Raw genomic sequence first — 26,322 nt, 5'->3', positions numbered from 1 at the left:
AATTATTTTATATCAATAATTATTTATTTGTTGATAACATTTACTGTAACATTTAATTTCTTTTTAATTATTTATTTTTCTTTGTTATTTCTTGTCCTTTTGCTCCAAACCTCATTTATAATTTTTTATTTTTATTTTTATAATCAATGTCTATCACATGTTAATTGTATTTATCTACCTATATAAAAGATTTTTTTTATTTTTTTATTTTAAACTGTATCACTGCTTAATGTATCTTATTTGTAGGTGTGGTATGTTTTTGTATCTGTTAGTTAGGTTTCATATTTCGTTTATAGATACTATGTTTAATTTTTTATCTACCTATGACCTAGATTTTTGTTCATAGTTTACCTATAACGCAGACTAAGAGCTCGTTTGGATGTGCTTTTAAAATGATTGAAAGCGCTTTTAGAGAAAATATTTTTGAGTTTTAAAAGCACTTGAAGTGCTTTTTACAAGAAACACCAGTTATGTGCTTCATGCATGAATCACTTTAAGTGTTTTTTTTCTTTAGAATTTACTAGCATTTTTATTAAGGATTGTTTCAAAAAATATTTTCACAAAAAACGCTTTCAGTCATTTTAAAAATACATCCAAATAAGCTTTAATTGTATTACATATTTTTTCTTTTTATAATCTACCTTTATCACAAAAGTTAATGAATTTAATTATTTTATCTAAAAAGACAAAATTAATATAAAAATATGTAATTAGATAGCTGAACTCATTGTAAAAAACAACCTGTATTTTTTAACCTAGATATAAACGCCCTAAAAAAATGTGCATACCATATTACCATGTGCCATTTCATATTGTATTCCATTAACATATGACCACGTGATATGCCATGTGCTATAGCATATTGCCATGTGCTATCCCATATTGTATACTATTTATTTATGATGAATTTTTTACGTTATATAGCAAGTCTAAATTATAAATGTAATATATAATAAGACTCTCCAGTGTGAGAGTGGAGATTGAGCATTCTGGAGTTGCTGCAGCTTTCACAATCGCTCTCTCTATGACTTCCTCTCACCTCAGCAATCTCAGATGCTCCACCTTTCCCCCACGAGGTCTCTCTCTCCCATCTCTGGCCATTTTTTGTGTAGTTTTGTTTTTGTTATGTTTTTTGGTATATCATAATGTTTGCCGGGAAGTTTAGAAAAATAACAATATTTTAAATCCGTATAGAATTATAATCATTATTATAATTTTATGATAATTATAACTAAAACTTGATCTCACAACAACCAAAACACAACCTTTAAACTACCTTACAATGAGAAATTAATCTCCATCATTTTTTTGTTTTCATTATTCCCTACAACTTTTGAACTACTTTGCAACTTTCGGATTTCTCACCTTAAATCAGAAAGAATGAAAGCATCCTTCGATTTTGTACAAGCAGCAGGGATTTTGCATAACTCAATATAGTGAACTTAATTGGGGCTATGGGACACAGCAGCCTTTTTTGATCTCATAACAACTAAAACACAACCTTTAAACTACCTTACAATGAGAAATTAATCTCCATCATTTTTTTGTTTTCATTATTCCCTACAACTTTTGAACTACTTTGCAACTTTCGGATTTCTCACCTTAAATCAGAAAGAATGAAAGCATCCTTCGATTTTGTATAAGCAGCAGGGATTTTGCATAACTCAATATAGTGAACTTAATTGGGGCTATGGGACACAGCAGCATTTTTTGACCTATGTCCTTGCAAGCATTAGAGATTTTGCATAAGCAGCATGGACGCGAGGAATATATTCACTTTGCATAACTTTGATTTTTTTTTTGTTTTTACTTCATCCTTTCATTCTGGTTTAAAGGTTGCAGACATCTAAAGATGTAGTTAAAGGTTGCAGACAATAATGAAAACAAAAAAGTGATCGAAATTAATTTCTCCAATTGGAGCCAATTTTTCAAAAATAATGTGGGAACTCGAAAAACTCTCTCTATCTACATTCAAATCTGCAATCTTATAGATTGTGTTTTAATTGGTGAGAAACCCTAAAATTAAGGATATATTAGTACTTTTCCATAAAGTTTTGGTTATAATTATCATAAAATTAAAATGGTGGCTTTAATTCTATATGAGACCTAAAATTTGGTTATTTTTCCAACTTTCTCATATTTTCCCCCTCCCCAATTCTTTTAGAAAAAAAAGAAGTTTGATCTTTACATAATAATCAACAAAAAATTTCAAAATAAATCATGCACTCAAACACGTCCAATACCAGAGCTCTTTCAAATGTTTCTAAAAGAAGCAAAAGAGAACGTGTTCATCACTGATATTGAAACGAAAAGAAAGTAAATTTGTATATTTATCTTTCCGCATTCCCAGTACATTTGAGAAATTTTTTCTTATCAACGAAAAGTAAAATCACACTAACGCGCTTAATCATAACACGCAGAGATTTGTAAACAAATTAATATTTCCAAACCACTATGAGAATTACTTATAATAAACCTATCTAGAAGTTGAAATTCAACCCAAAATAAACATTAGGCACATCACTAACAGTTTAGAAAGAGCGAAGGTGGATAAAAAAAACATAAACCCATAACTCACAATGAATCGATACTCTAAAGGCAGCAGCACAACAATCGCATTAAAAAACATACATGTTTCACTAAACATTTGCATGCATATTTCACTTATAAAACCTTCAACATATCCATATCCAAATAATTCAAAAACTAATCAAAGCAGTTGAACCCACACGGTAAAATAAGTCTTTCAGTTTGGATCTACATTCTATTGACTTTACATGAAGAGCTTATGTACAATAAAAAAGGCGGATCTCTGAGTTTCAACTATATACAATTTCAAAAATTGCCCACATTGATTAGTCTTTCAGTTTGCACTTACATTTTACTGACTCTATATTAAGAGCCCATGTACAACAAAAAAAGGCAGATTTCAACAACTTAAAGGATGGACTTCTAAGTACCAAATATATACAATTTTTAAAAATTGCCTACATTGTTCTATTTTCCATGACTTAATTTCTAAGTGATCTGTTCTTGGGCTCATCACAAACTTTTCACATTGTTCTGTATTGCCAACGAGTACCTCGCTCTTCTTTTTGCTTCGTTTTCCTGTAGAGACACTTTTATTGTCATTGAATATATTGTATGGCTGATACATTGCCAGTGAGATTTGTGTTCAAGTAAGTTCATTTTTGAACCAACAAATATTATGTTGCCAACTGAGAAGACCCAATCTCAACCCAATTAGTAAGCAAGATGTGCCCAAAAAAAAGGATTGGGGTACCATCACCTACAAACAACCCATAAGTTGTTATGATCTCTATGGCATTTGAAGTGGTTTGGAATGAAATTGATGTGCTGTTTGATTTTAAATTTTTCGAACTGCAGTTGAAGTCTTGAAGGTTTTCTCTCCATTTATGTCCTAGTTCCTATCCACCCTAAAATAAAAATGGAATAAAACACTGATCTTGTTTCTCTCATATTTGTTCTTTTCTCTTCTAGCGTGACATACACTGTAAAGTTGCTTCTTACTGAAGTGTGTATGGGCAAGAACTATGCTGTTATATTTTCCTTTGAATGATCTTTTTCCAAATCCTTTACTGAAACGTGTTTCTAATTTTTGAACATCCTAATACATGGATAATGCTGCTTGGCCAACAACTCTCCTTGCTCTGCTTCTTTAAAGCTCAAAACTTTCACACTCAATGAGTCAAGTAATCCTTGTTTTTAATACCCTTTTGGAGTTTGATTTTGAAGTTGTTAATTTTTTTTTTCTGATTTGAATAAAGGAAGGAAAATAATTTTGAAGAGGAGTATTTTTGTCCTTTTTGTGCTTAGAAGAGTGTTTTTCCCTTTGAATTTTAGTATATATAATTTTGTAGATAAGTGCGTAGTCAAGTTGACTAGAGTATGTGCTCTCCAAATTAATTTGGCTATGGCATGTGCTCTCCACCCTACGTGTAGTGTTTTTTTGTGTGTGTGTGTGAATAAACGATGTTATCTACACTAAGGGAAGATGGTGAGTCTATCCTCATAATGTGCTAGCAATAATGTGATTCATATTCACCTTTAGCGAGAATTGAACCTAAGACCTCTCACTTATAAGTGAAGAGGATACCACTAGACCGTGTCATTTAGTACTACTATCAAGTAGTATTCTTCTACACTTGTAAGTGAGATATCTTAGGTTCGATTCTCGCTAAAGGTGAATTTGAATTATATTATTGCTAGCCTATTGTGAGGTTAAGTCCATACCCCTTCCCTTTAGTGTAGATAATATCATTTGTTAAAAAAAAAAGTGGCAACACCCTATGCGTAGTTAGATTAATTAGAACATTGCACGGAAGAAGAAAATATAGAATTGATTGCAACTAGAAGAACCAAAAGAAAGTTCTTTAATATGTACCTTCTTTCTTGCCACAAGCAGCTCCAACATCGCCGATATTAAATGAGGCAGCGGAGGTCAATGCTGCTGTTTTGGTAAGATTATCCTCCTAGTTCTATGATTTCCTACACTCTTTTATACTGTTTACGATATAAAAAGTTTGCTTTTTTAATTTAAGCAGAGTTTTGAGGGGACTACACTAAGAATAAGGAAGATGTTCGACAAGATTGATCTCTCGGTTTCCTCATACGACACAGCTTGGGTAGCAATGGTCCCTTCTCCGAATTCCCCAAAGGACCCGTTTTTCCCCGAATGCGTAAACTGGTTATTGTGTAATCAACTCCGTGATGGCTCATGGTGTCCTTCTAATTTGCATCCCTTGTTCACGAAAGAAGCTCTCTTATCTACCTTAGCTTGCATCCTTGCACTGAAACAGTGGAATGTTGGCGAAGAACAAATTAACAAGGGTATAACCGTTGTTCTTGGTTTCTTGCTAAGTTTCCTCCATTTATGTTCTATAAACGCACACCTTATAGAACATCCATTTTGTTCTTTTAGGGCTACACTTTATCGAATCAAATTTAGCTTCAGCTTCTGATGAAGAACAACAATCCCCCGTTGGATTTAATATATTATTTCCTGCGATGATTGAATCTGCAACGAATTTGAAGATGAACCTTCCCTTCGGTGCACCAACGCTAGATGCTTTATTTCACAGAAGAGACTTTGAGCTGAAAAGGTATGTTTTCATTTTGTTTTATTTTCTTGTTTTAAGTTCGGTTCCATCTTGTAGTAATTTATTTATTATTATATCGTGCGATCACTAAGCAAGTGACCCCATTGAGCTCACCGTTTTAGATGTGGCTTTGGCTTTGTTTATTAGAACCTCACGAAGTGTTCCTTCATCATGGATATTCGCAATATAATCAGTTCATATGCTAGTCAGAATAATAGAAATGCATTGGAAAAGGGAAGAAATATTTTTTTTGTAGGCTAGGGTTCAGGAAACAGAAAACCTAAGCTCTGATACTATGTAGAATTGTAAAGTATTGATTCAATTAATATCACAAACTAGTCCCATGGGAATTTACAAAACCTAACCCCAACAGAATCCTAACCGGATTCTCCTATACTAACAGATTTGCATCCTAAATTATTCTAATTGAAGATCTCTGCTTCAAAATGTTATTATTTAGAGGTTATGCGAGCAACTCAGAGGGGTGGAGAGCGTTCTTAGCATATATTTCAGAAGGATTTGGAAGCTCGCAGAACTGGGAGCTGGTCATGAAGTATCAAAGGAGGAATGGATCCTTGTTTAATTCACCAGCAACCACCGCCTCTGCTTTTACTCACCTTAAGAATGCTGATTGTCTTAAGTACCTACGCACACTCTTAGAAAAGTTTGGGAATGCAGGTTTGGTACTCAATATTTTCCATTAATTTTTTAGGTGTATTTATTTACTATACTACATCAGGATAAAGCTTCCAATGTTTTCAACCAACCTTTTTCAGTTCCAACGGTTTATCCTCTACATAAACATGTCCGTCTTTCTATGGTTGCCAGTCTTGAAAGTTTGGGTGTTGATCGACATTTCAGGGAGGAAATTAGAAGTGTACTGGATGAAACATACAGGTAATTTTTCCCATATATGTATACCCCAGTTTCGAGATTTTATTAGTTTTCATCCATGGGGAAGCATGACATTAGCCAACAAACAGATGCTGGCTGCAGGGTGATGAAGATATATTTTCCGATGCTGCCACTTGTGCAATGGCATTTCGACTCTTACGTGTTAATGGATATGATGTTTCTGCAGGTATTTTCAATTTTGGGTACCTTGGCTTTCATGACTTTGTTTTGGCAAAAACAAATGCAACTGATTTATGCTGTCTTTTAGATCCATTAACTCAATATTCAGAAGATCGTTTCTTCAATTCCCTTGGAGGGTATATGAAGAACATCGGTGATGCCTTAGAATTGTTTAGGGCTTCAGAAACCATCATACATCCAGATGAATCCGTCCTAGAGAAACAACATTACTGGACGAGTCATTTTCTGAAACAGGAGTTATCCAATACTTTAATTCAGGGTCATAGACTGAATAAGCATATCGGCCTAGAGGTAGCTTTCTGTGATAGACCTATCTTATTTATCTGGTGCCTTTAATTTCTTATATTCTCAAGATAGTTCATAAAATAAAGCAATTTTTTATTGTTTTCAGGTGGCTGATGCTCTTAAAATTCCTCGCTACGCAATTTTGGGTCGGTTGTCAACCAGGACAGCTATAAAATATTACAACACAGACAGTACAAGGATTTTAAAATCTTATTATCGGTTAACTTCTAGTATTTTCTTCGACAGCACCTCTTCTTCCTTTTCGCTTCTTTTAAGAAGAATTTGATTTGTTCTGAATTATTCTGAAGGACCAGTGCATATAACTTATTATTCCTTGCGCTCGTCTTATGTTAGTTGTTTGAATATTGGAAATGAAGATTTCCTAAAGCTGGCTGTGGATGACTTCAATAATTGCCAATCTATACACCGTGAAGAACTCAACCATTTTACTAGGTACGTACAGTACTCTCTCTCCCAAGCCGATCTTCTTGTTACTAGAGTTTCCACCTGATCTTTATTTTTTTAAAGTGAAGGAGAGTGCAGTACCTAAGCAGGTGGGTTGAGGAGTACAGAGTATTCTAATTTATTTGTTTGTGAATTTACCTAAGCAGGTGGGTTGAGGAGTACAGATTAGACAAGCTAAAGTTTGCTAGGCAGAAGCAGGCATACTGTTACTTCTCTGCTGCTGCAACCCTTTTTCCTCCCGAACTATCAGATGCACGCATATCATGGGCCAAAAATGGCGTCCTTACAACTGTGGTCGATGATTTCTTTGACGTTGGAGGTTCCGAAGAGGAACTGATAAACCTCATACAATTGGTTGATAAGTATGTTTCCTTTTCCCATTTGTTTCTTATTTCTGTTGGAGCAACAATTCCTGCTTGTGCTCCTAGTCCTTGTTAGTTGTTTCTGACATGATGGTCTTAAATTTTCATGTATTTGGGCTTCAGGTGGGATGTGAATGTGAGTGTTGATTGTTGTTCCGAGAATGTTGAAATTATATTTTCAGCACTCAAGAACACAATCAACGAGATTGGAGCCAAGGCATTCACGCGGCAAGGACGCAGTGTGACAAGTCATGTTACAGGGATTGTAAGTTGGAAATATTTTAATTTGTCCTTGTCATCGTTTGGGTGTGATGAATATAATAAAATGTTTTCTTAAAGCACTAGCTGTCTCCTGAACAATTAAAATGTTTCAAGTACTTCACTTTCACGAAGTGTCTAACAATAACCTGAACACTCGCTTAACATTGATTCTGATGGTACCTTGTCGTGTCTGTTTGGTCAATGATAAGACCGTTATTTGAGTTTTCTATTCATTGACTTCACGAAAAGAGAGTAAAGGAAATTTAAATGTTCATTACTAAGTTCAACTTCCTTTATTCATTTAACTGGGGATGAAGTGAGCTATGTTTGATTTTTCAGTGGTTGGATTTGATCAAGTCTGCCTTCAAGGAAGCCGAGTGGTTGAGAAACAAGTCAGTTCCAACAATGGAGGAGTATATGGAAAATGCATACGTATCATTTGCCTTGGGGCCAATTGTCCTTCCAGCTCTCTATTTGGTTGGGCCTCAGCTTTCAGAGGAGGCTGTAGGAAGTTCCGAATTCCTTCATCTGTATCGACTTATGAGCACAGCTGGGCGCCTTCTCAATGATATCCAAGGGTTTAAGGTAGACAACATCCCCCCATTCTCCTTTTATAAAAGTAATAGTATCCCATCTAAAATTGTTAACTCTTAACTCTTGGCTACGTTGCAGAGAGAATCTGCAGAAGGGAAGCTAAATGCTGTGTCCTTGGCCATGATTCATGGCAGCGGCATTACTGAGGAAGAGGCCATTAACGAGATGAAGAATGTAATAGTCAGTAAGAGGAGAGAATTGCTAAGATTAGTTTTGCTCGAGAAGGGTAGCGTAGTTCCGAGAGCTTGCAAAGATTTGTTTTGGAACATGAGCAAAGTGCTGCACCTGTTTTACGCTAAGCATGATGGATTCACAGCACATGATATGATGAAGACGGCATATTCAGTTATAGAAGAACCCATCCTTCTCAGTGAACTGTAACTTTTGGCATGTGTAATAGAGCTACAAATAACTGTCTTCCACAAGTTTGCATCTTTTTTCTGAGATAATATAAGTTTTCATTTATATAATTTTTACCAAATCCGAATGCAGTTTAAGAAAACTTGGTTATCCAATGCTATTAACAAAGTTAACCAAGTTTCAAGTCTACGAACCAGTCTCTCCCAAAGCAGCCATTGCCATCTCTGCATTTGCTTGCTCCTTTCTCTAAGCGCTCTCCCTCCTTCCGACTCCATCAACTCCCTCACTTTACTCTCCAATTCTTCCTCGCTCAGGAATCCATCTGTTGGTATATGGTCTATCCCATGATGAATGTTCTAGACTATTCTAGTAAGCAAGAGAGGTGGCTGAAGCATGCTAGACAATTCTAGCATGTTATTAAGTCGATGAAAGAAGCTAGAGAGTACTAGTTTCCTTGGTTGCAAATGGAAAGATCTAGAAGCTACAATTTTCACCTATAAATAGGTGTGTGGGTGTTGCTAGCATAGTAGTGAGTAGCAAAGGATCAAGTCCAAAGCTAGAGTTCCACTCCAAGAGTGAGAGTGAGAGTGTTCCATTACACATTGTGTGAGTAAAGTTTAGAGTGAGAGAAAGTGTGTGTTAAACTTTCTTGTATCCATCAAGCCTTGTATTTGGCTTGGTAAGACTACTCTTGTTGTACTCATTATTTTCATATAGTGAAGATTGATCATTGTTCTGTGGACGTAGGCATAAATTGCCGAATCACATCTTTCTTGGTGTCCATTTTCTACTTTACATTGTGCATTCTCTATCTTGTAGTACCGACATTCCTAACAAGTGGTATTAGAGCCCGGTTGGCTCGTACTACGAGATGGAAGGAAGTGGCACTATGATCAAACTCACCAACTCCAATTGGGTAACATGGAAGCCAAGGATGGAGGACATTCTCTATTGCAAGGATCTGCATGAGCCAATTAAAGGAGATGCCACTAAGCCTGAGAGCATGTCCGATGTCAAGTGGAAGAAGATGTATCGCAAGGCAATTGGCACAATTAGACAATGGGTGGACAATAGTGTTTTCCACCATGTGTCTAATGAAACCAATGCCTGCGAGTTTTGGACGAAGCTTGAGTCCTTGTTTGAGAAGAAGACCCCAGCCAAGAAAACCTTATTCTTGATCAAAGAGCTCATCAATGTGAAGTACAAGGATGGTTTAAGTGTAGCAGAACACTTGAATAATTTCCAAAATATCATAAACCAGTTGGCTACTATGAACATGACAATTGAGGACGAGTTGCAAGCGCTCTTGTTACTTGGATCCTTGCTAGATAGTTGGGAGACATTTGTGGTGAGTGTAAGTAACTCTGCTCCTAATGGTGTTCTTACTCTTGATAATGTTAAAAATATCTTGCTCAATGAAGAAACAAGGAGAAAGACTTCTGGCACAGATAGCAGCCAAGTATTTGTCACAAAGAACCGCGGAAAAAGCAAGAGTAGAGGGCCTAGAGGTCGTGGCAGGAGTCTTAGCAGATCCAAGTCAAGGTTCAGGGGTGCATGCCATCATTGTAGCAAAGAAGGCCATATGAAGAAAAATTGTTGTTGAGTTTGGAAGAGAGAGCAAAAGGAAGGAAACAATTAGAAGAAAGATGATATTAGCAATACCACCGCTGTCATATGTGGTGATGTACTAGAAATATTGTCTGTTGGTGAATGTCTGCATATGGGTGATTCTAACAGAGACATTGAATGGATTTTTGACAATGGAGCTTCCTTCCATGCTATATCCAAACGGGAGTTCTTCATTACATACAAAGAAGGTGGCTTTGAAAGATGTGAGACATATTCCTAATATACGTCTCAATCTGATATCCATCGGTACCCTTAATCGACAAGGTTATTATCACCATATTGGCAAAGGAAAATTAAAGCTTACTAATGGTAGCAAGAGCATGACTTTGTTGTACGTTATACCGGTCAAATGGCAAGGTTTTGAAAGGTGAGTTGAATGTTGTGGAAGACTCATCTCTAGACCTATGGAATAAGAGGCTAGGCCACATGAGCGAGCCTACAAGTTCTGGCAAAGAAGTTTCACATTCCCTTTGCCAAAGGTACGTCGTTAAACTCTTGTGAGCACTGTTTATTCGGCAAACAAAGAAGAGTTAGTTTTTCTGTTCCATCTACAAAGAAAGGAAATTTGTTAGATCTTGCTTATTCAGATGTGTGTGGTCCCATGAAAGTCGAGTCACTTAGAAGAAATAAATATTTTGTTACTTATATTGATGATGCTTCAAGAAGGGTCTGGGTGTTTTTGTTGAAATCCAAAGACCAGGTGTTTCAGACCTTCCAGGAATTCCATGCCATGATGGAGAGGGAAACTGGGAAACCTTTCAAGTGCCTTCGTAGCGACAACGGCGGCAAGTACACATCTCACCAGTTTAGAGAGTATTATGTGAAACATGGCATACGTCATGAGGAGACAGTTCCTGGAACTCCATAACATAACGGTGTTGCTGAAAGAATAAACCGAACCATCATGGAGACAGTCAGGTGTATGCTGAGGATTGCAAAGTTATCTAAGCAGTTTTGGGGTGAAGCTATAAGGACAGTCTGCTATTTGATCAACCGATCTCCATCAGTACCATTAGGTCTTGATGTTCCAGAGAGAGTATGGACTGGTAATAATGTGTCTTACTCTCATCTGAAGGTGTTTGGTTGCAAAGCTTTTGTACATGTGCCCAAAGAGCAGGGATCAAAGTTAGACTACAAAGCTACACCATGCATCTTTCTTGGTTATGGCGGTGAAGATTTTGGTTACAAATTATGAGACCTATACCAGAAGAAGTTTATCAGAAGCAGAGATGTGATCTTTTATGAAGATCAAACAATTGGGGATTTGAATAAAAAGGCATAACCAAATGGCGCAGTCAGGTGTATGCTGAGGATTGCAAAGTTATCTAAGCAGTTTTAGGGTGAAGCTATAAGGACAGTCAACTATTTGATCAACCGATCTCCATCAGTACCATTAGGTCTTGATGTTCCAGAAAGAGTATGGACTGGTAATGATGTGTCTTACTCTCATCTGAAGGTGTTTGGTTGCAAAGCTTTTGTACATGTGCCCAAAGAGCAGAGATCGAAGTTAGACTACAAAGCTACACCATGCATCTTTCTTGGTTATGGCGGTGAAGATTTTGGTTACAAATTATGAGACCCATACTAGAAGAAGTTTATCAGAAGCAGAGATGTGATCTTTTATGAAGATCAAACAATTGGGGATTTAGATAAAGAGGCATAACTAAATGGCGCAGCCAAGTGTATGCTGAGGATTGCAAAGTTATCTAAGCAGTTTTGGGGTGAAGCTATAAGGACAGTCAGCTATTTGATCAACCGATCTCCATCAGTACCATTAGGTCTTGATGTTCCAGAGAGAGTATGGACTGGTAATGATGTGTCTTACTCTCATCTGAAGGTGTTTGGTTACAAAACTTTTGTACATGTGCCCAAAGAGCAGAGATCGAAGTTAGATTATAAAGCTACACCGTGCATCTGTCTTGGTTATGGCGGTGAAGATTTTGGTTACAGATTATATGACCCATACCAGAAGAAGTTTATCAGAAGCAGAGATGTGATCTTTTATGAAGATCAAACAATTGGGGATTTGGATAAAGAGGCATAACCAGATGGCGCAGTCAGAGGAGTCGATCCATTAGTTTCAGATGAAGAAAGTCACGGTGACATCCCTAAAACAGCTGCCAATGAAGTGCCTGCATAACTGGATAATGTTGATAAAGGGAAGCCTGATCAAAATGAGCCAGACCATGAAATTGCTGATCAAAGAAAGCCTGAAGAGCAGATTCAAAGGGAACCTAATCAGAGGGAGCCTTCAGCCCCACAAGAGAATGAAGACCAAGTCAGAAGATCTAGCAGAAATTGAAGACAGTCTACCAAGTATTCTTCATCAGAGTATATCATTTGACTAATTATGGAGAACCCGGAACTTATGAGGAGACTAGAGCCCATAACGATAGTGATAGATGGATGAAGGCAATGGAGTCAGAGATTGATTCCTTATTAAAGAATGATACCTATGAGTTGGTGGAGCTTCCAAAGGGTAGAAAAGCATTGAAAAACAAGTGGGTGTTTAAATTGAAAAGAGACAACAACATGACAAGGTACAAGGCTCATTTGGTTGTCAAAGGTTTTGGTCAAAAGAAATGAGTTGACTTTGATGAGATTTTCGCACCAGTGGTGAAGATGACTTCTATTCGAGTTATCCTTGGTATGGCAGCAAGCATGGATCTTGAGCTCGAGCAGTTAGACGTTAAAACTGCATTTCTCGACGACAATTTAGAAGATGAGATATACATGGAGCAAACCAAAGGCTTTGAAGTCAAAGGTAAAGAATACGAGATACTATTTGGTGTGCAAGCTAAAGAAAAGCTTATATGGTCTTAAGCAGGCTCTGAGACAGTGGAATAAGAAGTTCAACTCATTCATGGTGAGTAATGGGTACAAGAGAACTTATGCTGATTCTTGTGTCTATATCAGACAATTTTCTGGAGGTAAATTCATCATCTTATTGCTTTATTTTGATGACATGTTGATTGTTGGTCAAGATGCTTTTATGATTAAAAAGCTCAAAGAAGAGTTATCTAAGTCCTTTGACATAAAGGACTTAGGGCCAACCAAGTAGATTTTGGGCATGGAGATAATTCGTGACAGAAAATCTAAGAAGTTCTGGCTGTCACAAGAAAAGTATGTTGAATGAGTGCTTGAAAGGTTCAACATGAAAGCAGCCAAACCGGTAAGCTCACCTTTAGCTAATCATATCAAGTTGAGCAAAGAGTCGTGTCAAAAAACATATGAAGAAAAAGGAGAAAATGGTAGTTGTTCCCTACTCTTCAACGGTAAGAAGTATCATGTATGCAATGGTGCGCACACAACCAGATATTGCTCATGCAATAGGTATGGTGAGCAGGTTTCTCTCTAATCCAGTGAAGGACCACTAGGAAGTTGTTAAGTGGATTCTCAGATATTTGAAAGGGAATTATAAGATGTGCTTGTGCTTTGGCGGTTCCAAACCAATCTTGGAAGGTGACATGAGAGGTGACATGAGAGGTGACCTGGATGGCAGAAAATCTACGTCTGGGTCCTTGTTTACTTTTGCAGGGGGAGCCGTCTCATGGCAATCCAAGCTACAAAAGTGTGTTGCTTTGTCCAAAACCGAGGCTAAATACACAGTCACTATAAAAGCATGCAAAGATTTGCTGTGGCTGAAGTGGTTTCTCCAAGAGTTGGGTTTGAAGCAAAGTGATTATGGCGTTTATTGTGATAGTCAGAGTGCTTTGGATTTGAGCAAGAACACTGCATATCATTCACGTACCAAGCATATTGATTGTGAGATCCCACATTGCCCAGGGGAGAGTATCCTCTATGCCTTAAATGTACATGCTCACCTCCCATTTGCAAGACTCATTTTGGGAACTCATTGGCTCTGGATCCCATAAAAATTCTGAAGTTAAGCGAGTTTGGGCGAGAGCAGTCCTAGGATGGGTGATCCCCTGGGAAGTTCTCGTGCCGAAACCCAAGAACAAATCCGTGAGGGCGTGGCCCAAAGTGGACAATATCTTGTTATATGGACTGAGATGTGACAATTTGGTATCAGAGCCATTCCCTGGCCGAAAGTGTGCTGACGAGGATGTCAGGCCTCTAAGGGGGGTGGATTGTGGTATTTCACATCGCCTAGGGGAGGATATGCCTTATAATATGTATATGCTCACCTCTCATTTGCAAGATGCGTTTTGGGAACTCACTGGCTCCGGATCCCATAAGAACTCCGAAGTTAAGCGAGTTTGGGCAAGAGCAATCCTAGGATGGGTGACCCAGGAAATTCTCGTGTCGAAACCTAAGAACAAATCCATGAGGGTGTGGCCCAAAGTGGACAATATCTTGTTATGCGGACTGGGATGTGACATTGATATTCGTTATCACTGGATTAGAGATGCTATTAAGAATAAGTTGCTACAGCTGAAGAAGATTCATATCGATAATAATTCCTCAGACATGTTGACAAAGGTAGTCACAAAATCAAAGTTGGAATTCTGCATTAAGGCTGTTAGGATAAACTCCAGGTAACTTGGAGTCATGATCAAAATTCCTCCCTCATGGACTGGATGGGGAGATTGTTGGTATATGGTCCAACCCATGATGAATGTTCTAGATTATTCTAGTAAGCAAGAGAGGTGGCTGGAGCATGCTAGACAATTCTAGCATGTTATTAAGTCGATGGAAGAAGCTAGAGAGTACTAGCTTCCTTGGTTGCAAATGGAAAGATCTAGAAGCTACAATTTTCACCTATAAATAGGTGTGTGGGTGTTGCTAGCATAGTAGTGAGTAGCAAAGGATCAAGTCCAAAGCTAGAGTTCCACTCCAAAAGTGAGAGTGAGAGTGTTCCACTACACATTGTGTGAGTAAAGTTTAGAGTGAGAGAAAGTGTGTGTTATACTTTCTTGTATCCATCAAGCCTTGCCTTTGGCTTGGTAAGACTACTCTTGTTGTACTTATTAATTTCATATAGTGAAGATTGATCGTTGTTCCGTGGACGTAGGCATAAATTGCCGAACCACAACTTTCTTAGTCACTACTAGAATTATGCTTATAGGACACCATTTTTTTGCACACCATTTGCAATTGGTGGCCATAGATATAAACCACTCACTCTTAGCATTTTTTGGTGTCTTTACAATGGGATGCCACTGATATGGGTGGCTTTTAACATTGAGACACCAATGATTGGTGTCTGTTAAATAGTTTTATTTCTTAAAATTACTTTTCTTCTACTTGTTTATTTTATTATTTATTTTGTAGGCACCGATCGAAGTGGTGCTAGTTAATTTTTTTTGTTTTCAAAGCTGGGATATATATATTGCAGTTTTTTTATTTGGTAATAGCAACACCTAGCCAGTTTGTGTAGCTAGGGGCTTACCTCCATAAGGGTATATCAATTAATTAATGGTTTTACTAGGGATTACTTGATGGGAGGACTTCCTGCTCACCTTAACTATCTGCTGGAATTTGAATATTGGATTTCAAAAAGCAAACATGTATGGCGTAATAGATATCACTTTATTCACTTTGCTTGTTTAATTGCATCAAGCTATCAACTCAAACAAGAAAATATCTTGAGGGCATAGAGGTTTCATTGAAGCCATTTCAGGAGGTATCTATTACTCTTCTCTTCTTACCAGAAAATTAACTGAGGTATTAAGTAGAAATGCTTTTGTTACAAATGTTAATGAGATGAAGTTGAATGATAGATGAAAGAAGTACAAGGCAAACCTTAAGAAGGCATACTATACTCCATGCCTGCACTTACCATTAGCGGAGAGGTTCCATTGTCATGATGGACGTGTCAACTAAGGCCAATGGAAATTGTTAGTGCAGCTATGGGATACCGTAGATGCTCAGGTACCACACACAATCAACAAATGTTCTTCCTTTTTTATACACCATATATGCTTCATTTAGTTATGACATAATATGGATGATAAATGTATGGATTGTATGTATTGGAAATTAGGATGAATTTCCTTTCACATAGCCCTACTAATGCATGCTAAACTTGACATATGCATAAGCGTGCTGCATCATGTAGAAAGAACAAGAAGATCCTACAAATAAATCACACGACTGGAACCAAGACTTTTGCGCAAATCAGACACGAATATGTAAGGCTCTTCCAGGTGTTTTGTGTTAGGTAAATTAAGTACATGTTAGTGCAAATGGAATGAAGGTGCTGATTGATGTCAAGATATGAAATAATGTGGAAATTAGTTGTTTGACAATTTATGTTAACAGGAACAAGTAAATGGAAGCAAATCGGACTGCATTACATTCTTTACGCTGACACATACACGGAAGAATGGGGAACCAGTGGATGCTTGGTCACCTGCAATAATTGTAAGTATGCCATCAATTACCAGCTGCTACTATTTATATGTAGGTATTAGACGATATGGGATGACTGATGCTGCATAGGACTGATGCTGCATATAGGTGAATGATACTGCATATGGTTTTAGGGTTATTAGACAATATAGGGTGATTGATGCTATATTAGACGATATGGGGTCACCCATATGCAACATCAATCCTTTGCAGCATCAGTTACCCATATGCAACATCAGTCACCCCATATCGTTTAATAGTGGGCAAGATATATAAAAGGTTTGTGGATTCTGGACAATCAGGTGTTTTAGATTAATTGCTATTTAATGTCAGTGAAACGAAGAGCATAAGCCAACGACAACTTGCATTAGTGCATACAATGAAGTAATGAAAGAGATTCCTATGCATATAAGTTTATTGGTATGCACTATAGCCTGAAGAACAGAACAATCACTCATAGTACACGTATTATTGAGAAACATGGTTGGAATATCTTTGATTTAGAAGGCTTTCAAATTATATAAAGTGCATATACATTAATAATTAATCTTGGCAAGTACTTGCAGGATGATTTCAATACAAAGCTGAAACTGTACGAGGATAGGAATGAGATCATAACTGATGAGGTTCGCCATATTGTGTACGCTGATGTATTGGGGCCTGAGAGAAACAACCTTGTAAGAGGGTTTGGGACAGGGGTTGTGTGGTCTGACGTGCCAGGTATTATAACTGAGAAAAGGGGAATTTGTAAAGAGGTTGAAGCAATTAGAGCATCATATGAGGAGCAAAGAAAAACTGCTAATATTGAAATTGAGAGACTTAGGATGGAGGCAAGTGAGAGAGAGAGGAAAGGCAAAGGATTGAGTCAGCAAATGTGGTTGCACAATTGAGGAAAGAGCATACTGATTCAATGGTGGCACACAATAGAAGGGTGGACTTGGAAGTGGAGAACATGAAGCATGAAATGAGGGCTGAAATTATGTCCGCGCTGAAGAGGATTGCTGATGGAGGCATGGTGGAACCAAATGGAGTTGATGTGACTCAAGTTTGTGTCAATAGAATTGAACAAGGGACTGGTTTGGAGATCCAAGCAAGTGGAGAAGTTGAAAATGATGGTTTTGTTGTGCTGCAGAATATTGGCATAGATTATGAGATTGGGTATCATCCATGCATGGTGAATGTCACTGGCATTAGTAAGTGAAAAGTTAACTGTGATCCTTTTTGTGAATTTTGCTTGATGTATATAGTATAAATGCCATAGGGAAGGCATAGAACCAATTAGCAGATTTTGTTAGTTATTAGTTTGTTGTTGGTGGATGTGCATAGGTACATAGGTGTTATAAAATGTAACGTCATCACCCTTGGGTACTTGGTTGTGTTGGACAACAGCGTTGAATGTAATATGCTTTCTTATGTAGCACAAACCTTGTTATTGACAAATCTATTGGATATAAAGTGTGGTTGGTTGGAAATGTGAATCCTTTTGCAAATTTAAATTTAATGTGAATTTTATATTAAAAAGCTGAGTTTTAATATAGTACAGAGATATCACTAAAATGCATGTAATACAATTCGAACCTACTGGCCATTTGGAATGCTGTAGATTCACACCATTGTTGGTGCCTATAATTTAAAAACCACTGATCCTAATAGAGACACATATGATTGGTGTGTGTATGAGTATGAAAGGCACCAATGTTAGTCTTAAATCTAGCCACTAATAAGAGGGACAATGAGATATTTTGAATTTTAGAAATAATTATAAAACCATAAAAAAAGTTGTACTATTCACATACACACCAATGCAATATTGGTAGCCATTGCTACAATAGAGTCCTCTACATAGAACATGTTCTCTAGTTTAGTGGCTGCTTGGTGCCCATTGAGGTTTGCCACCAATGAGAGTGTCCACAAATGACAATAGACACCAATGAAAAGAGTGGCTTTTAGCCAAATTTCTAGTAGTGAGTGTCTATTTTCTACTTTACGTTGTGCATTATTTATCTTGTAGTACTGACATTCCTGACACCATCTTCCTTTCTCTCCACCACCCTGGTCGCTATTTCCATGACCTTCACCAGATTATTCCTATTCAGATGCTGCTCCGCGTACAGTGGCCAAGCAATCAATGGTACGCCTGAAACCACCGCTTCGAGCACTGAGTTCGGCCTACAATGTGTCACAAACCCACACACCGATTCCTTCTTCAACACCGCTGCTTGCGGAGCCCATGACTTCACCACCATGCCCCTGTCATTGGTCCTGTCCAAGAACTCTTCAGGCAACAGACCCTCCAAATCAAAGTCGTTGTCAGCTCCATGAAGCTGCTTTGTTTTCACATCTACCGGCGGCTTCTTCACCACCCACAGAAACCTCTTCCCATCCCACTTGTCTCCAACCCTTTTGCTATCTCCTTCAGTTGAATCAGTGAGAATGATCCTCTCCTTCCGAAACAAAGAAACATCACGCTTCGACTTGGCTGCTTATCTAGCCACTAGAGGCAGTCCTCCTCCACCTCCGTGGCAACATTACCAGATTGTTTTTCTTCTTCGATGAAGGATTGTTTTTCTTCTTCGATGATGGATCCAATGCAGTACACAGGCGGAGTGGGGCGATCAGAAACGCACAGACCTTGAACTATAGCCTTTTAGGGTGTGTTGAGAATTAAGCTGCCTCCTTGCTTTAGAGGTATCCTGCAGAAGGTAATCCTGCAGATGAAGTCAAAAGGAAGCAGGAAAGTGTGAAGAAATGAAGACCTTACTAAAATTAGAAGGAGCTTTTTAATTTTTTAACAGCTAGTTTCTTCCCCTGTTTTTAGAAAGATTACAGCTGGTGTTTTATCTTTTATTTGTACTGAGCATTCTCATCTTCCTCCAAGTGGATGGATGATATCCTCTGATAACCATTTATGATCGGAGAAGAGTACTAGGCCTCTAGATGTAGGTTCTGGTTTTTAGACCGGCTGTGAAACAAAAAGATATAGTCTTTGTAATTTGTTTTTTGGACCTCAAGAAAATATACAAAGTGACTCTTGCTCTTCTGTTTTCTCTCGAGCCAAAACAAACACAAAATTTCGTCAAACCTTTATTCAAGTTTCAATCTTTATCAACAAAAAACAATATGCCTGGTACCATTTCAAACATGGTATCAGAGCTCTTGGTCTGATTCCGAAGAAGGGCGTGATACTGTGGGTGAGATCTAGCTCCGAAGGAAACCCAGAAAATCTTAAAGGTGGTTCCTTTGTTGGTTGATTCACTGATACTCACTAAGAAATGGTGGGATCGAGTTCTTCCGGTGGAGATTTACGAACTCCACAGTTTGATGGTGCAAACTACGATTTTTGGGCTGTCAAAATGGAAACAATCCTCATAGCACATGATCTATGGGATGTGATAGAACTCGGAATACAGCCGCAGCAGACTCCCGAGGAGGAAGAAGGTTCTGTAGATGAATGAAGTGAGGCTGAGCACACTCCAGTAGAAGCACCCACTATCTCCAAAGAAGACAGAATAAAAAACGCCAAGGCGTTAAGCCTCATTCAGGGAGCCATAACTGATGAGCTCTTCCCTCGCATCAGAAATGAGAAGACTGCTAAAGGAGCTTGGGAAATTTTGAGAAGAGAGTTCAGAGGAGACAAAAAGGTAAGAGCTGTTAAACTTCAAGCCATTAGAGCTGAGTTTGAATATCTGAGAATGCATGATGGTGAACCCTTAGATGACTACTTGGCTAGGTTTTTTGAGATAATGAATAATCTGAAATCACTAGGTGAGGATGTGCCTGAGAAAAGGATTGTGCAGAAGCTATTAATGAGCTTAAATAAAAGATACAAATCCATAGTGTCTATAATAGAGGAGACAAGAGATCTGGATGTTATAAGGGTTGAGGAAGTCTTGGCCTCGGTTAAAGTCTATGATAAAAGGGAAGACCTGCATGATGAAAGGGACAAGGTTACTGGTACTAAGAGGGCATTTAGTAGTCTAAAGATTGGAGGTAGTGTTCATGGTAGTACTAGTGGAAGTTATAAAGGTGCACAGAGTAAACAGAACCATAAATGGCAACAAAACAAGAAAGGAAGAAATTGGTCACAAAGCAGTAACTGGAATGGCAATGGTAACTCTAGTTGGAACAATCAAAATGGTGGAAGTTGGGGAAATAGAAGCACTTTTCAAAGCAAACAAGGAAGCAGTAGTCAAGGTGTCATGAAACCACACTGTCAAACTTGTGATAAATATCATTTTGGCATTTGTAGGTATAAGGGAAAACCAAAATGTGGCAAGTGTGGCAGATTTGGACACACTGCAAAGGATTGTAACAATGACAAACAGGTTGCTAACTATGCAAAAGAGGAAGGTGTGACCAATGGCACAATGTTCTATGCCTGTCACGCAGCATCAACATCTCAGGACAGATCCGTGTGGTTTGTTGATAGTGCCTGCAGCAACCACATGACTTCTCAAGAGTCTTTGCTACTAAATCTTGACAGATCAATTACCTGCAAAGTTAAAATGGGGACTGGCGATCTGGTTCAAGCTACAGGCAAGGGAACACTTGTAGTAGATACAAAGCATGGGAAGAGATACATTAATGAAGTTCTGTTAGTTTCAGGATTAGATGAAAATCTCTTGAGTGTTGGTCAAATGATGGAACACGGTTACTATGTCCTGTTTGGTGGTAATATGGCTATAATCTTTGATGACAGCAATATTGAAAATGTGGTAGCCAAGGTAACTATGGCTGGAAATAGGTGCTTTCCATTGTCTTTGGAATCTATAAATCCAGTAGCTAAAAGAGCTTCAATTGAAGAAGGGTCATGGATCTGGCATAAAAGGCTGGGTCACTTGAGTTTTGACAACCTAAAAAAATTGCAAAGAGAGGGAATGGTACTTGGTTTACCCGAGCTATCAGAAATGAATGAAATCTGTGAGAATTGTATTGCTGGAAAAATGCACAGAGAACCATTTGATAAGGAGAAAGCATGGAGAGCAAGCCATCCACTAGAATTGGTACATACTGATGTTTGTGGACCAATGCAAAATGAATCCATTGGTGGGAACATGTACTTCATCACATTCATCGATGACTATTCAAGAATGTGCTGGGTGTACTTTCTTAGAAACAAATCTGATGTGTTCAATGTATTTAAAAAATTTAAAGCCTTTGTGGAGCTACAAAGTGGTTTCAAGATTAAGAAGCTGCGAAGTGACAGGGGAGGTGAATATACATCTCATGAATTCTTAGATTTCTGTTCTAACACTGGAATGGAGAGGCAATTAACAGTTGCATATTCCCCTCAGCAAAATGGAGTTGCTGAAAGAAGGAATAGAACCATTGGTGAAATGGCAAGGTCAATGATGGCCGAGAAGAATATCCCTGTAGTTTTTTGGGCTGAAGCAGTTGGAACTGCAGTATACTTGCAGAATAGATGTCCCATAACCTCAGTGAAGGGCAAGACTCCATTTGAAGCCTTCACAGGTAGAAAACCAGGCATAAAACATTTGAGAATGTTCGGATGCATATGCTATACACACATACCTTCACAGCTAAGAAAAAAGTTTGATGAAAAGGCAAGAAAAGGTATCTTTATGGGGTATGGAAGCTGCGAAAAAGGGTATAGAGTTTATGACCTGCAGTCCAAGAAAATAATCCTCTCCAGGAGTGTTGTATTCAATGAGGATCAGTGTTGGAGTTGGGAATACAGGCAAGTTGAAACACCTGTGATGTCCCTAGTCTTTGAGAATCAAACACATGGTGGTGATGTGCAGGAAAGTCCAAATGAGACTCAGGTTGAGACTGCTCAAAGCTCTCAACCAAGTTCGAGCCCAACCAGTGCATCAACTAGCCGAAGTGAATCACTAAGTCAAAACTCAACTCCTAGTTCAACACCTGTAAAACTAAGGAGTCTAGAAGAGATATATGCTAGATGTCACATGAGTTTTGTTGAACCAGAAGATTATCAAGAAGCAGCACATGATCAAGCATGGCAAGAAGCTATGAATGCAGAAATCGATATGATTGAAAAGAATGACACTTGGCAGCTAGTTGATAGACCCACGGATAAGCCTGTTATTGGGGTGAGATGGGTGTTCAAAACTAAATTAAATCTAGATGGAACAGTTCAGAAGCACAAGGCTAGACTGGTGGCAAAAGGGTATGCACAAAAGCCCGGAATCGATTACAATGAGACCTTTGCACCAGTGGCAAGGTTGGATACAATTAGGACCCTTATAGCTTTGGCTGCACAAAAAGGGTGGAAACTATTCCAACTAGATGTGAAATCTGCGTTTTTAAATGGCATACTTGAAGAAGAGGTATACATTGAACAACCTGAAGGTTTTGAAGTTAAAAATGCTTGTCATAAGGTCTACAAATTAAGGAAGGCCTTGTATGGTTTAAAACAGGCACCTAGAGCCTGGTATAGTGAGATTGATGCATATCTCACCAGCTGCAATTTCATCAGAAGCACAAGTGAAGCTACTTTGTACACCAAGTCCGATGAAGAAGGTGGTATACTTATTGTCTCAATATATGTTGATGACATTGTGTATACTGGAAGCAGCAAAACACTACTCAGTGAGTTCAAAATGGAGATGATGCAGAAGTATGAGATGTCGGATTTAGGCTTACTCCATCATTTTCTAGGAATGGGAATCCTACAAACTGAAAATGATGTATTTATTCATCAAAGCAAGTATGCAAAATCATTACTTGTGAGGTTTGGTCTTGAAGACTGCAAACCTGTCTCCATTCCTCTGCTTACTGGTGAGAAGCTCAAGAAGGTAGATGGAAGTGAATTGGCAGATGAAACCATGTACAGGAAAATTGTGGGCAGTCTTCTGTATTTGACAGCAACTAGACCAGATTTGATGTATGCTGCTAGTTTGTTGTCAAGGTTCATGAATGGTCCTACAAAGAAACATTTTGGAGTTGCAAGGAGGGTTCTGAGATATGTGCAAGGCACGCTGAGCTATGGAATTGAGTATGCAAAAGATAGTGATGCAATCCTTGTAGGATTCTGTGATGCAGACTGGGCAGGGAGTGAGGATGATTGCAAGAGCACCTCAGGATATGCTTTTAGCTTTGGTAGTGGGATTTTCTCTTGGGCGTCTGTGAAGCAAAATACAGTTGCTTTATCAACTGCAGAGGCCGAGTATGTCTCAGCAGCAAAAGCCACGGCCCAGGCTATTTGGCTAAGATTTGTACTCGATGATTTTGGAGAAATGCAAGCTGATGCAACACCCTTATTCTGTGACAACATGTCTGCAATCTCCATGGTGAAAAATCCTGTCTTTCACCAGAAAACCAGACACATAAATAGGAAGTTTCATTTTATAAGGGAAGCACTACAAGAAGGTGTGATTAATGTGAAGTTCTGCAGAAGTGAAGAACAACTTGCAGACATATTTACTAAAGCCTTGCCTAAAGATCGATTCAATTACTTGAGGATGAAGTTAGGAGTAAAGCCAGTAAGCAGCTTAGGAGAGGCTGTTGAGAATTAAGCTGCCTCCTTGCTTTAGAGGTATCCTGCAGATGAAGTCAAAAGGAAGCAGGAAAGTGTGAAGAAATGAAGACCTTACTAAAATTAGAAGGAGCTTTTTAATTTTTTAACAGCTAGTTTCTTCCCCTGTTTTTAGAAAGATTACAGCTGGTGTTTTATCTTTTATTTGTACTGAGCATTCTCATCTTCCTCCAAGTGGATGGATGATATCCTCTGATAACCATTTATGATCGGAGAAGAGTACTAGGCCTCTAGATGTAGGTTCTGGTTTTTAGACCGGCTGTGAAACAAAAAGATATAGTCTTTGTAATTTGTTTTTTGGACATCAAGAAAATATACAAAGTGACTCTTGCTCTTCTGTTTTCTCTCGAGCCAAAACAAACACAAAATTTCGTCAAACCTTTATTCAAGTTTCAATCTTTATCAACAAAAAACAATATGCCTGGTACCATTTCAAACAGGGTGGAAGTAGGCTCGAGCTCTTCAAATGTGTTGTCAATGATTCCGTCGGATTTGGGAAGATGTGAGCAGAAGTAGAGCATGTCGTCCCAGTAAGCAGGGTGGTCTCGGTCGAGCATTGGCTGGACATTTGGATGTCCTTCAGAGGGGACTTTAATCAGGGGATTACGAAAACAGTGTCGGTGAGGTCCTTGAAACTCTTGGTGGTTTGTTCATGGAGTTAAGTGAAGTACAAGAAAGCTGCAAGAGCTGCTGAACCAGAAGTGTAGAAGTAGTAGGTGGGAAGGTGCAGTTCCTTTGCTATGGGAAGCGCAGACGTGGAGAAGAAGTCGATGATCAAGCGCGAATGGGGAGTGCTTAGAACCGTGGTTGATGATTTTGCTGACATTGGAGGTTCCGAAGAGGAAAACGTAAACCTGATGATACAATTGATTGAGAAGTATGCTTCCCTTTTCCCGTTCATTTCCCATCTCCATTAGATCCATTGCTGGTAAAAAATTTCTGCTTGTGCTCCTGATTTTTCCTGCATGTAAATGTGAATGTGAAACCTCATGTGAATGTGATTCACTTTTCCATCTCCATTGATCCATTGTTGGTCCTAAAGTTCCTTGTATTTGAAACCTCAAGTGTGTGAGCGTCGATTGTTGTTCTGAGCACGTTGAGATAATATTTTCAGCACTTAAGAATGTGATCAATAAGATTGTAGCCAAGGCATTGGCACGGCCGCACCGTGACAAGTCATTTAATTGGGATTGTAAGCCGAAATCTTTTAAATTGTTCTAACCAAGGAAGAAAATATCGGTAATATCGGAAATATCGGTAGTTCGAAAACACGGAAATATCGATGGAAATATCGGGATAATATCGATATCGATAAAAATTACATGGAAACCACGGAAATTGTAAGAAAAACTTGGAAATTTTTAATGAAACTTTGCTGGATGTTTATTTAGTCAATTATCTATTAGTTTATCACAAAAAATTGGAAGGAAATGCATTGCATGATGGATTTAACTGATTTAAGTTGATTATATAGCGAGCTGGCAAATTTTTCACTCTTTGAGGTTCAAATTTTTCACTATTTCCCTGAAATTTTATATTTTCACTTTTTCCCTGAAATTGAGTCATTTATCCTAATCTAATCTGGACCCCCAGATTAATTTATATTTTCACTCTTTCCCTGAAATTATATAAATTGTGCAATTGAGTCCTTTATCCCAATCTAATCTGGACCCTCCATCTTGATTCTCACTCTCTGTCACGCTGCCACGTGGCAGACCACTAATCCTGACCCTATCTCTCTCTCTCTCTTTTCCCGAGTCCCTCTCGGACCCCTCACTCTCTCCCAGTTCTCAACTCTATCTCTCTCTCGAACTCTCGTTCTCTCACTCCATTTCCCCAATCGCACCCACACCCAGGCACACCCAAATCCGTCCACCTCGATGCCAGCGCAGCATCTCCACCACCCTCTTGAACTCTCCCTCCCTCTCCTCCATCTCTGGGAAGCACGGCGACGCGCAGAGGAAGCTCCATTTCCCCAATCGCACCCACACCTAGGCACACCCATTTCCCCAATCGCACCCACACCCATTTCCCCAATTGCATCCACACCCATTTCCCCAAATCGTTCGATGAAGAGAGCATCATCGGGGGACTATTCGATTCGGTGGGGAAAGGACGAGGTGAATCTGTCGCTCTCGCTTTTCTCAATTCGGTTTTACGAGAAGATGAACTACACTCGGTGGGTTTTTCCCTAAATTTCCCTACTTTGGATATGTAATTCTTGTTAGATCTTGAAGCTTTTTGTGTAAATTAAGGTAATTTTTGAATCATTATGCACTGTAATTCCATAATTTGATCTATTGGAATTTGGGTTTGCTTC

At 38.5% G+C, this 26,322-nt stretch overlaps 1 protein-coding gene and 1 pseudogene across 1 annotated transcript; one reads left to right on the top strand and one right to left on the bottom strand.

Moving 5' to 3' along the window:
* Positions 1-968: 968 nt before the first annotated feature.
* Positions 969-8,715, top strand: LOC103400427 (ent-kaurene synthase-like 1). The gene is made up of 14 exons (XM_008339076.4): positions 969-1,076; positions 4,427-4,479; positions 4,566-4,851; positions 4,943-5,123; positions 5,581-5,798; positions 5,897-6,017; positions 6,104-6,201; positions 6,283-6,506; positions 6,607-6,719; positions 6,855-6,953; positions 7,112-7,327; positions 7,451-7,592; positions 7,928-8,173; positions 8,261-8,715. The coding sequence occupies exons 1-14, from the start codon at positions 1,025-1,027 to the stop codon at positions 8,561-8,563; spliced, it is 2,352 nt and encodes a 783-aa protein (XP_008337298.2). The 5' UTR covers positions 969-1,024; the 3' UTR covers positions 8,564-8,715.
* On the bottom strand, positions 8,690-24,828 carry LOC114827455 (UDP-glycosyltransferase 88F4-like; annotated as a pseudogene).
* Positions 24,829-26,322: the final 1,494 nt, after the last annotated feature.

The sequence above is a fragment of the Malus domestica genome, chromosome 10 (genome assembly GCF_042453785.1).
Source record: "Malus domestica chromosome 10, GDT2T_hap1".
Classification (NCBI taxonomy): domain Eukaryota; kingdom Viridiplantae; phylum Streptophyta; class Magnoliopsida; order Rosales; family Rosaceae; genus Malus; species Malus domestica.
The sequence above is the reverse complement of the archived record's forward strand: the minus strand, read 5'-3'. Positions and strand labels throughout refer to the sequence as shown.

Excerpts from the sequence above, each read along its gene's own strand:
- LOC103400427 (XM_008339076.4), top strand. The coding sequence starts at position 1,025 with ATGACTTCCTCTCACCTCAGCAATCTCAGATGCTCCACCTTTCCCCCA. Across the intron at positions 1,077-4,426 it reads CTCCACCTTTCCCCCACGAG|CTCCAACATCGCCGATATTA; the intron begins GTCTCTCTCTCC and ends TGCCACAAGCAG. Across the intron at positions 4,852-4,942 it reads CGAAGAACAAATTAACAAGG|GGCTACACTTTATCGAATCA; the intron begins GTATAACCGTTG and ends TTGTTCTTTTAG.